We start from the raw sequence: 17,183 nt of genomic DNA, 5'->3' as shown, positions 1-17,183 counted from the left end.
TAACTGTTTCCTTACAGACAGAGTAAAGGTCTACTATACACCAGACCCTAATTCAGAAAGCCCTGGGAATTACAGAGTAAGCACTCCAGGAGCTCTTAAAAAAACAGGAATGGTGACTTAGTCCAAAGCTTTAGAGGTGGGTCTCTGACATTATCATTTAGATTTCTTCCCTACTTAACATAAAGCCCAGTGGGTTCCAAGCAGAGGGTCTCTACTCAGAACTCATTCATGTCTTTATATTTGTCTTCTTTCTTCTAATAAATGATCAGAATATAAAAAGTCTCCCAACAGAAAGAATCTTGTCAACGGACACTCTCGAGCCTCCATAAAGATCTGCACGCTGAACAAAGACAGGTGATTGACAGTGAGGCAGAGCTGAAGTGGTTGAATTTTATTACCCCTCCCGCAACACAGTTATCAGCTGACTCACCGCTCAAACAGTGATATAATCAGGTTTGGGGCTTACCTTTCTAGAAGCAACCATCGAAGACAAAAATCAGAAAACATAAAACTTTCCTACCAGGATGTTATCAAACCTACCGAATTTTGGAGGAAGATCTGTTCTGGGTTGACAAACCCAAACAAATGGGGGTAAAAAGCTGAGGCACAAAAGCTGAGGTTAATGAGACCATTCATTTCTTTTCATCGTTTTGGTTTTTTCATTCCTAGCAGATGTTAGATAGCCCTCCACTTGGGCCAGCACACTGATTCACTTCTTGACTTTGAGAGAGAACATAAACCATTCTGACATGTGTGGAAATTCCAAAACTTATGCTCCGCCCTCAACCAACAACATGGACACCAACACTCAAGACCCTGGCTTACAAAGGCAACCTCCAGCTCAGTCAGAGCGCCTGGCTCCCGGTTTGAGAGGGCAACCCAAAGGGCCATTGACCTACCTCCTGACGCCCTCACGCACACTGGAATGGCCCATCTTTCCTGCTCACCAAGCCATGCTTTAATGCCATGAAGCTGACTTTTACTAAAGGCCATTTCAAAAAAGAAATATGAAATTCACAGGCACATAGAAGCATTTGACGTAAAAAACTGTTGAGGACAGTATCCACTACGTCACATAATGTTCTCAACTGGTAAAAATTTGACTTCCCTGAGGAACTGGCCCAGCGCTTTTCTAATCTCAAAGCATTTTCCCAAAGCCCTTATCAACATTACCTGACCTCGCAAACCTGAGGCCTGCCTTCCTCTCTGAGCCCCTCGCTGCAGCTATGCGGGCCGTGGGTGTCCACGTATGTACAGGTCTATGCATGTGTTTGTAGGTGTACGTGTATTTGTGTGTATCTTCTTATGCCAGCGGTCCCATCCTCTTCGGGAAAGGGTACTATAATTAAAAAAGAGTAAAAGCAAATAAACTGTACTTGTGAATTTTAAATTTCAGAGTCAGGGAAATGACAGAGAGCCTAACTTGGCTTCCTGGAGGAGCCTTCTTGCTTTTTATATAATAAAGGAGTGAACTAGGCTCATACTCCAAGATAGTTTGGAGGGAAAGGCAGAGAGGGTATGTTTTTTTTTTTTTTGGAGTATAATTGCTTTACAATGGTGTGTTAGTTTCTGCTTTGTAACAAAGTAAATCAGCTATACATATACATATATCCCCATAAGAGAGGGTAGTTTTTGTTTTTGTTTTTTTAAAGGCTTCTCCTACCTGAGTGTTTTTACCCGCTAAGCAGTAAGTGGATATGTGTCGCTACTAATATCATCCTTGAAAAGGAACATCTGCTAGACTCTGTCATCTGTTTAGGAGGGGAACTGTGTTCAGTTATCTATCTGCTGCCTCAAGTGCAAAGAGACACAGCACAGGAAAAAGCTGGGGCCATCTTAGTCCTTGAGAGGATCCTATGGAGTGTGCAAACTAAAATCCTGTAGAAGAGGGGCCGTTTCCTACAAATAAAAAACCAATTTCTCTGACACTGGGATCGCCCCACTGTTATCCATTCCTGACCTTCCCTAGCAAAGTGAAAAGAGGCGCAAAGCTGCAGAGAAAAAAGTGGGTTTTCCAGTCGGGCGAGCCTGGAGCCCAATCCTGACAGCGCCGCTCATTAGCTTGGTGCCTTGGACAAGTTACCTCGAAGTTTTCATTTCTAAAATTATAAAGTTTATAAGAATAAAATATTTCATTATAACCACCTCCTGTTATTTAACAATGGGATCTTATATGGATCTCATTTTCAGGGAGAAGAGCTCTATCCATTTGTTCTAAGAAAACAAATTATATAAAGTATTTTAAAATAATATATAAACCACACACACACACACACACCCCTTCTATGTGTCCAACAACCAACAAACCTCTCTGCTGACCAACCCCAGGGACATAAAAGACACAAAGCACAGTGGTCCTGACCTCAGGCACTTCACTTTTGTTGAGGAGACAGGTCATACATACAAGAAAATACTGGGTTATGACTGAGAGACAGCCTACTGCAGAGGTTAGTGTATAAGACTGGGAATCTGGAGGTCTGCGTTTATGACACACCCTTGCAAACAAGTCACTTCTTTGTGGGTCTGTTTCCCTGGCTGCATGCAGCAGGGCTGGACTAGATCTCTTTTATTCTTCAAGGTCTAAAAGTCTTTGATTTGTGATACAAGTGAGGCCCCAAGGGCTGTGGAAATTCAGAGGGGACGTGCTAGCACAGGGTGTGGGAGCTCTGTGGAGGAACTGGGTGGGACTTGCACTCAGAGCTGAAGAAGGGAAGGACTTGGGAGTCTGAGAGCAGGACAAAGGGCATAATGTTGGAGAAGAGCGATCCAGAGGAGGAGGAGCCAAGTACCTTATTTAAGGCCTAAGGAGATGCATCTAGCCGGCCAGGTCTGCTGCCAGAGACCAGGAGGCAGGGAGAGGTCAGACCCCAAAGGGTTTGGATAACAGAAAAAGGAGTCTGTATTTTGTCCTGGAGGCAGTAGGAACAATCAGAAGTGTCTAAGCAGGTATAATTGTTAGAGGGAATCCCATCTCCCTGCCCTCCATGTTTTCATGCTTCCCTACTCCCAAGGAGGGATCAATACCGGACACATATTTTCGGCCCTTCTTAGAATTCCTCTCACTTCCCTGACCTTCTCTAACTGGGGACCTATGGGACTGGTGAGACTTGAGAAAAGGAATGAAGCACCCAGGGCCCAGGGTCCTCCCTCTGCTTCAGGGACGTGCCTGCAGTTCTGGTGGATGAACTCAACTGAGTGAGTAACAGGAAGCCCGATTCTGGCCACAAGCCAGTGCAAGTTCTTCAATCTGGCCCATCAATAATAAAGCTGATAACTCTATCTCCATCTCTGTTGACTATTTCCCAGATGATTTGGAAAGGAGAGAGGGAAGAGGGGGTTTGACTGACCACCACCACCAGCTACAAACATAAGTAAGATAACAGCAGGGCTTCAGAAAGATTAGCCAGGTGGCAGCTGGCATGATGGACTGAAGCAGGAAAAGACCAGAAGCCTTTAAATCAGCTGTGAAGCTCCTCCAATAATCCAAGCATCCAGCGAATCATCTGTAACCACGGAGTGTTATCCAGGGGCTAATCAATAAGGGCTCAAATCAAAACATGTACTTAAGCCAATCTGCAAGAGAGTAAATCAAAGAGCACAAAAAATAAGACTTAATTACCAACATATTTTTTTTATCAATTAATGTCCTTTCAGAACTAGAACTGCTTTTGCTGCCTAGTGGGATCATAAATTAAAGGAGCCAAAGCAATTTTATAAATATATAAAAGACAAGAAAGGCCCACCAGTCCAGAACCCTATCTGGGTTACATGGAAGAATTCCATGATGTTAACAGGTCAGTCTTACACAGCCCCTAAATCAAGGAAGGTTGAAAGCCTCGTGAAACTTGTCCACATTCCCAAAGGGATAACCAGCCCTATCTGTCAGCATCCTCTCAGAGTGTGTTTCCTGGATTTCTAAACCTCAAGAGGTTCTGCTGTCTTCTAAGTTGGCAGACTTAGAAGCACTTCTCCAACGCACTTATATTTTATACAACCTAACTAGATCAAAATCATTTCCCTTAATATTGCTATGCATACATTTGACATCTAACCTTGTTTGTGAAATGCCTCCTCCTCATTGCCCCCAAATGGAATCTACGGCAATGTCTGTATACCCGTCACCTTGTTTCATATCCCACACAAAGTAAATACGAATTCCTTTAAGAAGAAGTTGATAAAATTGTAAGCACCAGAGACCAGTGGCTAAAGTGAGCCCTGATACCCATGACTTTCTACTGCCTCTAGACACAAACCAAACTCTTTATTAGAGCTGTCAGACCCTCCTCTAATAGCCCTAATTCTAAAACACCATCCTTGAGGATTCTTCTTTGTTTCCTGTAATAACCAAAGTAAGTCACTTCAGTAGCTCATGTCTGAATCTCCTTCTTCACACATGCTGCCACACTGAAGAACCACTTCAGCTTCTCCAAAATAATTTGGAAAGTTTTTGGCAGAAGATAGAAACTCAACTCCACCACTCCCCACACAAGCCACCCCACCCACATCAGACATCAGTGTGTGCGCACGAGGTTCACCTGGAAACAGTGCCCATACGTTGCTCATTAGTCAGACTCCTGATTTTACCTACTTCTTTTGACCTTCTGGTGAGGTTATTTTATGTCCATTCACTGTGAACTACATTCCTGGGATCCCACCCAAGCCTCTACGATAAACAAAAGGTAAAATCCCCTGCCAGGCAGAAGGGAGTGAATATTATAAGGCAGTTTTAACTTGGATTAGAAAATTATCCATCTGGTCCCAACAAACTGTCCTTCTGAAAATGAACCGAACCATAAAATAATTTCTGAGTAGCAGCACACGCCACCTAAAATGCTTTCTCTCTTTAAAATGTACTTCCTTTATGCCTGACCCTGTACAGGTCTGATGGCCCCATTACTTTATATTCTGTTAGCAATTGCATCAACCTCTGCATCTTTATGGGTACTCCTGGTCTATACTCTGCCTCTGCACTTACATTTTAGAAACTTAAATTCCTTAAATTCCCCTTAAATATATAGAAGTTATATATGTTTTATTTTGTACGTCCTCAAAAAGTTTAAATATAATATTCTCCACCAAGAATTTAGAGAGAGATGAAACGAAGAACATTACATTTGTATACAGATGACAAATATTTAACTCCCCGAATAAAGTGTGTGTTTGGATCCTGATAGGATCTACAGCCAGGGCCCCCGACATCACCCCGGCAGCCAATCTGTCCCCATGCCCTCTGCTCTCTCTACAGGTCACTTCGGTCTGTCTCCTCTGGTCTCAATGACTCACCGTTTCCTGAGCACCTGCTGACATGTCAGGCACCGTGTTAGATACCGAATGAGAGAAACAGACCAGGCGTGGGCCTGCGCTAGGGAGCTCGCAGCCCAGGGGAGCCAGGCAGTCCTTTTCTGTCTGGAACTCTGCGCACACCCACGGCTCTCCCAGACCCCAGCACTGTGCGCCCTCCTGACGGCTGCTCCTCTGCCAGCCTACACTGCGGCCGTTCCCCAAATCGCTGCCCTCCCCGTATCACACCTGTGACGCCCCTTCCCTGACACCCTGTGTGTGCTAACATACTTCACTTCTCCTTAATCCAAAGGGAATGGCAAGACATTGCAGGCACAGTATTAATTAAGGAGGTGAGAAGGTGGTTTACTTTGGCTGAAAGTGGGGAAGTCATGTCCAGGGGGGCTGGAGTAAGGCCAAGGCCAGCCGCTCTGTGGAGGCAGAGCCGGGGCTCGGGACGGGAAGAAAGGGACGCACCTGGCCTTCTTGGACTTCGTCCTGGCTGCAGAGTCAGGGCCGCTCCTCTTCTCTTTGGCCTCCTTGGGGCCCGAGGCCTCCCGGGGCTTCCGCACCTTCTTGGCCCCGTCCTTCTGCTTGGGCTCCTTGGGCTCCTTGGCCTTCCTGGGCTCCTTGGCCTTCCTGGGCTCCTTTGGCTCTCTAGGTTCACGCTTCCTCTTTGGCTTGGGCTCCCTGTCCTTGCTTCCCTTTGCTGCCCCTTCTTGCTCTCCTGGATCCTTTTTCTTCCGTTTCTTCTTCACGCCAGTGCCTCCTCCTCCACTGTCCTCCATCCCGTTATGGGATGTCGTTTTCCTGGGGAAAAGGGTCTCAGCGTCCTCTTCAGCAGCGTACAGGTCCTTCTGGGGCAGACAGGGACGGGCAACATCTTCAGTTTTCTCCTCCTGATCAGTGCTGTGGTCAAACGGGGAGGGGGATTTGTAGTCAAAATTGACAGAGGCATCAGACATTGGGGAGTGATTCAGAACTTTTAAATTTGACAACTGTAAAAGAGAGAGAGACAAGCATATTACTCTTCCACTGCAAGCTTCACAGAAATAGTGATATTAACTTCGAATGCATGGACTTGTTCAACATCTCCTGAGTGCCTGCAATGTGGTAGTTCCTCCCGTGCCAGGTCATGGGCATAGAGTGGCAAACAGGACACACAATATGTTTGCTTTTGCCCTTGTGAAGCAAGGCCCTTGTGGACTAAGTCGTTAGTATATTATGTAGGTAATTTGTATGTAAAAACCTGAAGGATTTCCATGTTACGTGCAGAAATCTGAAACACCTTTTTAAGCTCCATTTCTAGAACTGGCAACAACAGTCTCCCACAAAATACCTTTAGATTCCACTAGCAGACACGAATCCTAGGCACACTGTTCTGACCCCGAGTGGCATTTATCGTGCTGATATACAAGTTACTGTTCAAATGTATTCATGAATAAAGGTGATGTCACCAGGGTGATAAGGATGTGGGGTCAACCTCAACGTGTTGCTTTATTTCCCCAAATCTCTGCTCTCACATATCATCAAGCAGCATTAACATTCACCTGGTTTGATTGTCAATGAGACTATCTGGATCATTCAAAACTATACCTTTTATTTTTAACTAAAAATAGTGTTCTTCTGTATGATCATCTAACTCTGTCACCAGACTCAGCAGCAGATAACCTTTGACCACTTGCAAAAACCAACTAACGTACGGGAGGATGCTTTACTGTGATACATGCCTTTAGAAAGAAAGTGTCATAGGTGCTGAAGGCAACGCTAAAAAGAACATTTCAAAGCTGTTTTGGAGCACCACCAAATAAAAGTGCAGCCTCCTAACATGACAACTTTTAAGGAAACATCCTTTTGGAAGCAGAAGGTATATCTCATGTTTTCAGGCCTGGTGTCACAAAGTACATTTGTCATTTCATAACAAGGCTGGGGTTGCCAATAATCTGATAATAACGTGGGTGCTAGTTTCAGGGAACAAAGAAATAACTCAGGGAGAAACAAGCAGGCTTTCCAGGAAGATGGTTACAATCATCTTTGGATGATGGCTTAGGACCAGCCCCATTTTTGAGTAGCCTGCTCTCTTACCAAGGGGCCTGGCCTGTGCTGAAGGGCACAGACACTTGCCAGATGGTGTGGTTTCTCTCTGGCGTTCTGGTTACCCAATCTCTGCTGAGATTTCCTGGCCCACCCTGGAACTGACAGGGAGTGCAAAACTCAGCTGCATATTTCCCTGCTGTTCTTCCCAGTTCCCTTTCATAGTCTGATACTCCCAAACATAACACTGAGAATCCCAGGAGAAAACGATGAAAGAAAAGGAGGATGCTTTTGGATTTTTTATCATAAATAAAGTCCAGTGTCATAAACAAGCCTAAATCCAGAGGGAACTGGTCATTCTGGCAGGACTCACTACTCGGGGGGGGGGGGGGTGGGCGGGAAGGAAAACAATTCAGTTTGACACCTCATTGCTGATTCAGTACTTAAGGCTTAGGAAAAAGAGGAGCTAAGTAAACTTAAAAGAAATTTAAATCAATCAAATACAAGAAAATGGTTTAGATGGTAAATTTTATAATTATGTGTTTTCTACCACAATAAAAAGACAAAAAAAGAAGGGAGGAAGGGAGGGAGGGAGGGAGGGAGGAAGGAAGGAAGAAAGGCAGAGAGAAAGAGAAAGAAAGAAAGAAAGAAAGAAAGAAAGAAAGAAAGAAAGAAAGAAGGAAAGAAAGAAAGAAAGAAAAATAGAGAGAAAGAAAGAGAGAAAAGAAAAGACAGCAAGCAACTCAACAGTACGGTAACAGGTATCCAGTTAAAGCTGGGATCCTATGACCACACAACCATCCCTGGGATGTTACTTAATTATGTGCCAGGGACACTTGGCCCTCAAGGAATAAGTTTTTGCTTATCATGCAAGGGTGGACACACTAAAAAAGCAAGAGACACAGGTTTGTTTATTAAAGAGGCTTTAAAAGACAATACACTGAAGACCTAATTCCATCAAGGCAGCACTCTGTAGGTCAAAGTGAGACCCTCTCCTCAACTCATACCTCATGTCAAGGTCTCTCTTTTTGGGGCTCTCCAAAAAGCTGAGCAGGTTGCTCAGGCAGGTGTGGTGGTAACTGATATTCAATCATTAGGCAATAACATTAACAGCAGCTAGCAGCTACTGGACAGACATCAAATGGATATACTCGGAATTACGCAAAGCATGTTTCATGACATCTCTAATCTTTTCAACAATCCTACAAACTTAGCACCATGCTGCCTATTTTGTATATGGAGAAATAAATGATTATTGATGCTAAGTGATGTGCCCAAGGCCATACAACTAGTGAGCAAAGAAGCCTGGATCTGAGCCCTCTGGCCAAATGCTTGTTTCGTTGAGCACTTCATGACATGTCAGGGAACCAGGCCACCAGACCAGCATGATGACATTTGGTTAGAAACATTAAATGTGATGGTGTGCACAACCGCTTTAGGAAAAGGTCAGGTGGTTCTTTATAAAGCTAAACACATACCTACCTGATGTCCCAGCAATTCTATTCCCAGGAATCCTAGAGAGTTGTCTAGTCCACTCCTCATTTTACAGATAAGATAATCTGTTTAGAGATTTAGAGGTTTAGAGAGAGAAAGCAATTTGTCAAGATATATTCCTAGGAAGTTGGTAGAGCTGGGACAAGACGTGCGGCACAATCAGCCAGTGTTAAAAAGGAGGAAGTGTTCCAAAAGGCAGATATTAGTAACCAAAAATATGAAATTATAATCTCGAAAGTCAATAATCCACCAGAAATGTTTTTATTTTTAAGGCACCTTGTTGGGAGCCTGGAAAAGATATCTGCTGAGGATTAAAAATATAAGACAAAAAATATTTCTTCCATGTTTCTCAAGGTCAGTGGGGGAAAAGGCAAAGAGCCTAAATAAAGTCTTTGTTTCAGCTTCTACTAAGAAGGGCATTAAATTACCACTTTGAAAATGGCCCTAAAAGGAACAGACTTCAGATGATGGACCACAGTAACAACATTTTACATTACATTGACAATTTAAAGAGACGAGCATCTAGGAACACAAGGATAAAACTGAGAGAGACTGACTGATGAAACATGCAACAATGCCAACTCATAAACCGCACTGACAGTAACAAAACACATTGACTGAAGATGATCAACCTACAATACTCCTAGCAAAGACACTTAAAAATGTGAATCTAGAGAAACAGGTTCTGGGTCAGTTGTAAAGGATTTAAGAACTAATGGAAAGATCACAGCCTAGGTCAATGGTCACCAAACAGAGGTCCAAGGACAAACCTGGGTTAACCCCCTAAGAATCACTCAAGTACTTGAAAGTCAAATTAGAATCTAAGAAGATCACCCAGGCGACAAAAGGGATAGACCCTGAAAGAATTATGCTAAGTGAAAGAAGCCAAGCACAAAAGACTACATATTGTATAATTCCATGTACATGAAATACCCCAAACAGGCAAATCCATAGAGACAAAAAGTAGAGCAGAGGTTGCCAGGGGTTGAGGGAAAAAACAGAGTGACTGGTGATGGGCATAAGGTTCTTTGGGGGATGATGAAATGTTCTGGAATCAGAAAGTGGTGATCTTTACACAAAAATCTTGTGAATATACTAAAACCACAGAATTGCATGTTTTAAAAGTGTGGATTTTACAGCATGTGAATTATATCTCAATTTTAAAAAATTCAATGTAAGAATATACTGAAAAGGGTCCTCTCATATGTTGCTGGCAGGAGCATCAACTATTAAAAGATTTTTTGCAGGGGAGAGTAGCAATAATACTAAAATTTTAATTTTGGATATGCTTTTAAAGTGAGCAATTTCTCTTTGAGAACATAAACTAAGGAAACATTTAGATACTCCAAAGGTTTATGTATAAGAATATCTGATACAGAATTATTTTTAATAGAGTAAAAAACTGTAAATACTCTATTTGTCGACCTTTAGGAAAATGCTTAAATTAATAGCACATCCATCATATAGAATACTACTACACAGCCATTGTTACACAAAGTTTTAGCTGACATTTAAAAAGTGTCCACAACATGTGGGAAAGTAAAAAAAGAAAACCTATGATCTAATTCCATTTTTTTTTAAGAAGGCTATACCAACATTAGCTTTTTAAAATAAATTTAGGACACATACCATCATTATGTCTGGGAGATAAGATGGTGGGCAACTTTCACTTCATTTTTTCAAAACTTTCTCAAAGTTATTATTTGTTTGCCTTTACCTGTTTCCCATGATTAGAAAGTAAGCTTCATGAGACAGTGACTTTGTGGTGTTCCCCAAGATCTTTGTGGCTTATAGTAAAACTCAATCATATGATTATTGGATGAAATGAATATTTTCAATTTGAAAAAAGAGAAAAAAGACGTCTACAAAATTGTACGTGTAAACAAAAATGACAACAAATACCTGTGTACCGAAGAAAGAATGGAAGAAAATAAACAAAATGTTAATCATTTGAGGCTGTGCAAATTTGGGTTTTAAAATTTTTTTTTATTAAATAGACATCTAAATTTTCAATAATGAGAATACTGCTTTCAAGATACTTATAATAGAAACATTTTCACATAGATGTAATAGAAAAGTTTTAAAGACTTTAATAATGAAGGAAAAATTGTTTGCCAGACAACTCACACTCCTCCAAATCATCAGTATTCAGGAATCAAAGGCAGAATATGAGAGGCGCCAGCACTATGATTACATCTGACTGAGGGCAGGGCAGAGTGTACTTTGCACTTGGGCTGCAAAGGCCCTTGCACACCCTTCACCCAGAAGCGCTTCCTCCAATTTCAACCCAGCGGTGAGCGGCCCAGTGAGCCCCTGCTGCCCATCGCTTCAGGGTCTTCCACCTTCCCCAGGGAGAGGAAAGTGTTCGCTGTGTAGACTTACTTAATATCAAGAAATCAGCTAAACATAAAAATAAGCAGACAAGCTTAACTAAGTTTGAGACCTGTCTTTTTTTAGAAGTCCAAATAACAAAAATGAAAATACAAAATAAGAAGTAATTACTACTACTAATGAGTTGGTTTGTGGACACTTCAGGTGGCAAAGCTACTTTCCAATTAGAATTAGAATTGTCTTATTTTTTCACCTTCTCTTTCTTCTTATAGTTACCACCTGCCTGTGGAATACAGTAAAGACAGAAAACCCCACATATCCTTGGCTTTATCACACTGCAATTGCACGGGGACTCATTCATTTGGCAAATAGATTTGTGCTGAGTGAGCAAGACCCATCTGAGGAGGGACAGGGACAATGTCAGTGTGTGCATGTGTCTGTGTGTCCCCTCTGTGTTTGTGAGTTTTTTCCCTGTATTCAGCATATTCAATCCTTCCACACCCAGGAATTCTGTGCTTTGGGTGATGAAGCAGGTATTTCAATCCTATATGGCTCCTCACATGGTCACAGCTGGTTAGCACCAGGAGGAGAAGAGTTCGGTTTCAGGCAGAAGTGTCCAGGACACTCTTGGATATACTTTCCAAGGGAAATGTCTATGAGAATAAATTAGACCGCCCAAGAAGAATGGATAAAGAGAGAAGAGGAAACAGGACCTAACCTGTGGAACACTAATACTTAAGGGTCCCAGAGGGGGAAGAACCTACAGACAGGGTGAAGGAGCAGTCAGGTGAGTGATACAGGAGGGAAAAAGGGTAAGAAAGAGTTGCTTCACAGAAACCGGAGGATGAGAGCATTTTAAGACAGAATGATCACAGGTGTCAAATGCTGCTGAGGAGCACGTAAGCTAAGGACTGAAGAGTGATCAACAGATTTGACAATGTAATTTCTGCAAAGCCCCTCTACCCCAAAGTCCTTGAACCTGTCAGTCAAGTCTCCACCTCTATTTTCATATTTTTGCTTTTAAAACAGGATGGGGTGGTGGTGGTTTTTTCTCTTACGATGTTTCAAGACTCTTTGACTACTCTAAATCTTTAGGCAAAGCCAACCTAAACCTTGTTAATTCCAAGTGGTAACAAAAGCCGGGGGCAGGTAGATTATTAAATTTAGATGCTGACAGAAAAGAGTTAGGAAGAGAGAAGGAAAATACTTAATAAGTGCCTGTTTGTTAACAAGTGTTGTTTCTAGAAAGTACGAGGTTTTTTTTCCAAACAACTATGGTTTTTATGAGCAAACCAAAAGCTCAAAGTGATTCAATTTTCTAACCTGTCAAAGTGCAATGATGTTTGTTTCAGCCAACCAAGGCTAAGAGAGACCTCTTCTAAAATGTTTTTGTGACATCTTCTAAGCCAAGTAGATCAACAAATACAGAGAGAATAAGACTATTTTCCTACCTCTTCCTTCCTGGCCCACCTGTAATTTCACTGTAGTCCTGGGTTACTAGAGCCCCTGAGCCCAGAACTTAAGCAAACCCTGGCCAATACCATTTCCACATACCAAGGCCCAGCAAGACCACGGCCTGGAGTTAGGAATACTATGTGTGGGCAGGGAACGGTGCTTTTCATATATCTCGACCTTTAGTCACAGCCACTCTGAGTACTCAGAATTGTTTTGATATTTGAAAGATAAAATAGATGTCAGCAATGATCATGATAATACCTGACTTTATTAAGGAATGAGTATTAGGCAATATACTAAGTTTCTTAAACAGATTATGTCTCAAAACAACTCTAAGAGGAAGTATATTATGGTTCCAAATACGACTCTATAGAGTAGAAGTTCAGAGAGGTTAAATAACTCACCCAAAGTCAGACAGCTAGTGAGTACTAGAGCTAAGATTTGAACCCGGGTTTGACTCCTGGTTTTAAGAGCCACTGCTCTTGACTACTTCACGATACTGCCTCATGTTCTGCATACACCAAACTCAGAATAAGAATTAGCAAGACTCTCTAACCACCTCTACTTGATTTCCATCATCCGCTCCCCAGCACCACGGGTATCTCCCTAACCTTTCCCCCAGAAAGCCGTTAACTCATTAACTTTCCTCTTCTATCCATTTCTTTATAAATCCATTTGTTCCCCAGACCAGAATGGGATAATACATGAAGAATCAAACAAGCCAGCAGAACATTTAATATTAAATAAGTGATCTCTAAGACTTTTCAACTCTACCCAGAAGGATCCCAAGATGAGGGTTAAAGAACATCAAATGTGGACTTGGCAACTACCAGAAGACCTACAACCACCATCCTAAGAACACATTTTGTTAGCAGTGGGTACTATATTTCAGTTTTCCTCCCAAAATGAGAACTTTTGATCCTTGGTCACTACATGTTACGTAGTTTCCCAAAACTGGCAAAATTTATCCAAAACCACATCAATAGTAAAGGGACGGGCTAACTGAGGCAAAAGACAGTGAGTTAATGAGAAAACCATAAACCATATCAAAAGTGGAAAGAAGTTCACTGATGTTACTTCTGCTTTTTTCCCACAATACTCAGAATACTAGCTTTGGGCTACTTTTCCCAAGAGTGAATCCAAGTTAGATGGAGGGAGGCAATTCTCTACAGTCACAGTGACACTTGTCAAATGTCACGGATCCTAGATCTTTTGTTGCCACTTTGAAGTTGGCCCAAGGTCTCGTTACCAGAGATTCCCAGACCCCTCTGGTCAGGACAGGAGATGAGGCAATTCTATGCACTGTTTAGAAGTGGTTGTCTTTATTCCAATGTTTTCTGCATGTAGACGGACTCAAAGACGCTTTATTCATAGAATTTAAAACTCAGCCGCTTATTTCTATTTTTAAAAAATTGTTTCGTGTCTGTTTCAGCTAGTGATATATTGAGTAATATCAGTAACATGAGCTGAAAGAACCACTAGGTAATATATAATTATTATGTAATATTTTAATTAAAAATTGTATCTACTTAGACTACTATTTATATTGGTACCACAGATAAATACCATACATAAATGCCCTGGTAAACCCTAGGATTCTAGTCAGGATGTACCACTAAGGTCATCCAGCCCAAACGCCCACTTCCTGGCCTCTGACACACAAGCAAACAGCTCTCCAGTCTCTCCCAGGAGTGGGGAGCTTAGTGCCCGCAAGGTGCAGGCCACAGCTGGGCAGCTCAACTTCCCAGGACGGTCTTCTTCAGATGGAGCTAAAGCCTGTCCACCTATAACTCTCCAATCTCACCTACAGGTCCAGCAACAGACACAGTCAACCTCTTTTCCAAGAGATGCTTTTAAATATTCCCTTCTTCAGGCTACGTAATCTTAGTTTCATCTATCATACCCCATGTTGAATGAGTCAACAGTCTTTTACCATCCTGATCATTTTGCTCTGGCCTCTCAAGTATATGTTTCAGAGCACAAAATGAATTAGAACAAGAAACACAAAAATATGTTAAGGTATGTCAAAAGATAGGTTTTAGAGCCCGTGGATTGCTCTAGCATGCTCAGCAACGTCTTGCAGTTCAGCATCGGTATGGCCTGTCACCAGTACCTATAAGAGAAGCAGGATCAACTCCTCCACTTAATTAACTTGCTCCTCCACCTATCTAATATTAACTTTTAAATAAAAACTCTGCCCTGTTCATCAACATATACTACGAGGTGTAAATGAATACCATCTAACTGAGGCTACATGATAACTGGCTGACATACCAAAGGTCTTAATATGAACTTTCAAAAGAAAAGAACCTAAATTCATGTTGGGGTAATTCTGATAAAGAATGTTTTCACTGAAATGAAAGCTTACCTTAAATAATGTTTAAAAAATTAAATATGCAGATTGTTCTAAGAAATAAAAATCTGCCCATGTATCATAAACGACAGTAGTTTCGAGGGCTTGGGATTCTCTTCAGTAATGTGTTCTTTTTAACAGCAGCATAATATTCCACTAGGTAGATGTGCTATGATGTATATACAGGCCTACCTCACAGATATTGCAGGTTCAGTTCCAGACCACCACAAGAAAGCAAATACCGTAGTAAAGTGAGTCACACAAATTTTTTGGTTTACAGGTGCATACAAACGTTATGTTTACACTATACTGTAGTCTATTAAGTGTGCACAAGCACTATGTCTAAAAAAAAAATCTACATACCTTAATTTTAAAATATCTTATTGCTTGGCACACTATAAATCAACTATACTTCGATTAAAAAAAATTAAATTACAGGAGGTCCAAAGTGCAAGATTCTTCTGCGCCTGCGCGGCCCGGGTCACTTCCCAGGCTGCTCCAAGGCGCCCAGCTCACCGCCATCTTGACCTGGGGCTTCGTTGTTCGTGCTGGGCTGGGCGGTTTGGTGTAATTGCTGCCGAAGAAGGAGGCGCAGTAACCTCCGGTCGGCCGAGAAAATCCGCTATTTCGCAGCCATGGCCGCTCAAAAGATTTGTGAGGTAGTAAAGGGTAGAGAGCTGGACCCAGAGGCGCCGCCACGACAGCAGCAGCCATGGAGGACGAAATGCCTAAGACTCTATATGTCAGTAAGCTTCCCTGAGATGTGACAGAAGCTTTAATTCTCCAAAATGATTATGGACACAGCTGGAAATGATCCATATTGTTTTGCAGAGTTTTATGAGCGTCGTCATGCAGCTGCAGCACTAGCTGCTATGAATGGGCGGAAGATGATGGGTAAGGAAGTCAAAGTGAAGTGGGCAACAACCCACAGCAGTCAAAAGGATACAAGCAGTAGTACCGTTGTCAGCACACAGCGTTCACAAGGTCATTTCCATGTCTTTGTTGGTGATCTCAGTCCAGAAATTACAACTGAAGATACAAAAGCTGCTTTTGCACCATTTGGAAGAATATCAGATGCCCAAGTGGTAAAAGACATGGCAACAGGAAAGTCTAAGGGATATGGCTTTGTCTCCTTTTTCAACAGATGGGATGCTGAAAACTCCATTCAACAGATGGGTGGCCAGTGGCTTGGTGGAAGACAAATCAGAACTAACTGGGCAACCCGAAAGCCTCCAGGTCCAAAGAGTACATATGAGTCGAACACCAAACAGCTATCATATGATGAGGTCGTAAATCAGTCTAGTCCAAGCAACCGTACTGTATATGGTGGAGGTGTCACTTCTGGGCTAAAAGAACAACTAATGCGTCAGACTTTTTCGCCATTTGGACAAATAATGGAAATTCGAGTCTTTCCAGATAAAGGATATTCTTTTGTTTGGTTCAATTCCCATGAAAGTGCAGCACATGCAGTTGTTTCTGTTAATGGAACTACCATTGAAGGCCATGTTGTGAAATGCTACTGGGGCAAAGAAACTCTTGATATGATAAATCCCATGCAACAGCAGAATCAAATTGGATATCCACAAGCTTACGGCCAGTGGGGCCAGTGGTATGGGAATGCACAACAAATTGGCCAATATATGCCTAATGGTTGGCAAGTACCCACATATGGAATGTATGGCCAGCTATGGAACCAGCAGGGATTTAAACAGTCTTCTGCACCGTGGATGGGACCAAATTATGGAGTGCAGCCGCCTCCAGGACAGAATGGCAGCATGATGCCTAATCAGCCTGCAGGGTATCAAGTTGCAGGGTATGAAACCCAGTGAAAAAGGACTCCAGAACCTAAAGCCAGTGGCTTAAGGCTACAGGGAGTGTAGTAAAGCCGTTGTTTACTTAAAGATTTATCAAATCAGTCAGTGCAAATGTCAGATACAATGTATTTATTTAAAAGATTCATTTTTTAATCATGAAATTACCATCCACATTATTTTAAAAAGAAACAATATGCTGGATGTCTGCCAATTTTTGCCTTCATTACCTTTTTTGATAAAGTTTCTCACATCCTTGTTTCAAATACAAATGCAGGGATTGCTGCCACTTTTTAAAACTGGAGGCAGAAAATTGCACAATGTTGAACTTTTTTCCACTGAAGTAGTGTGTGCAGTTATAGTTTGCACTCCTGATATGATTTAAAACATGTAATATAAAGATTAAAAAAAAGAAAAAAGGAAAA

General features: G+C 41.9%; 2 protein-coding genes across 2 annotated transcripts in view; one reads left to right on the top strand and one right to left on the bottom strand.

The window, feature by feature from the left end:
* Positions 1 to 17,183, bottom strand: part of CHD6 (chromodomain helicase DNA binding protein 6) — a 205,449-nt gene that overhangs the window by 120,622 nt on the left and 67,644 nt on the right. The window contains 1 exon segment of the mRNA XM_036825224.1: positions 5,758 to 6,278. Within this exon segment, the coding sequence (XP_036681119.1) occupies positions 5,758 to 6,278 (521 nt within the window).
* On the top strand, positions 1,572 to 17,043 carry LOC118880976 (nucleolysin TIA-1-like). The gene is made up of 3 exons (XM_036825223.1): positions 1,572 to 1,576; positions 9,778 to 9,782; positions 16,022 to 17,043. Exon 3 carries the CDS (start codon positions 16,042 to 16,044, stop codon positions 16,774 to 16,776), a length of 735 nt encoding a protein of 244 aa, XP_036681118.1. The 5' UTR covers positions 1,572 to 1,576; positions 9,778 to 9,782; positions 16,022 to 16,041; the 3' UTR covers positions 16,777 to 17,043.

Source organism: Balaenoptera musculus, chromosome 15, assembly GCF_009873245.2.
Source record: "Balaenoptera musculus isolate JJ_BM4_2016_0621 chromosome 15, mBalMus1.pri.v3, whole genome shotgun sequence".
NCBI lineage: Eukaryota > Metazoa > Chordata > Mammalia > Artiodactyla > Balaenopteridae > Balaenoptera > Balaenoptera musculus.
The sequence above is the reverse complement of the archived record's forward strand: the minus strand, read 5'-3'. Positions and strand labels throughout refer to the sequence as shown.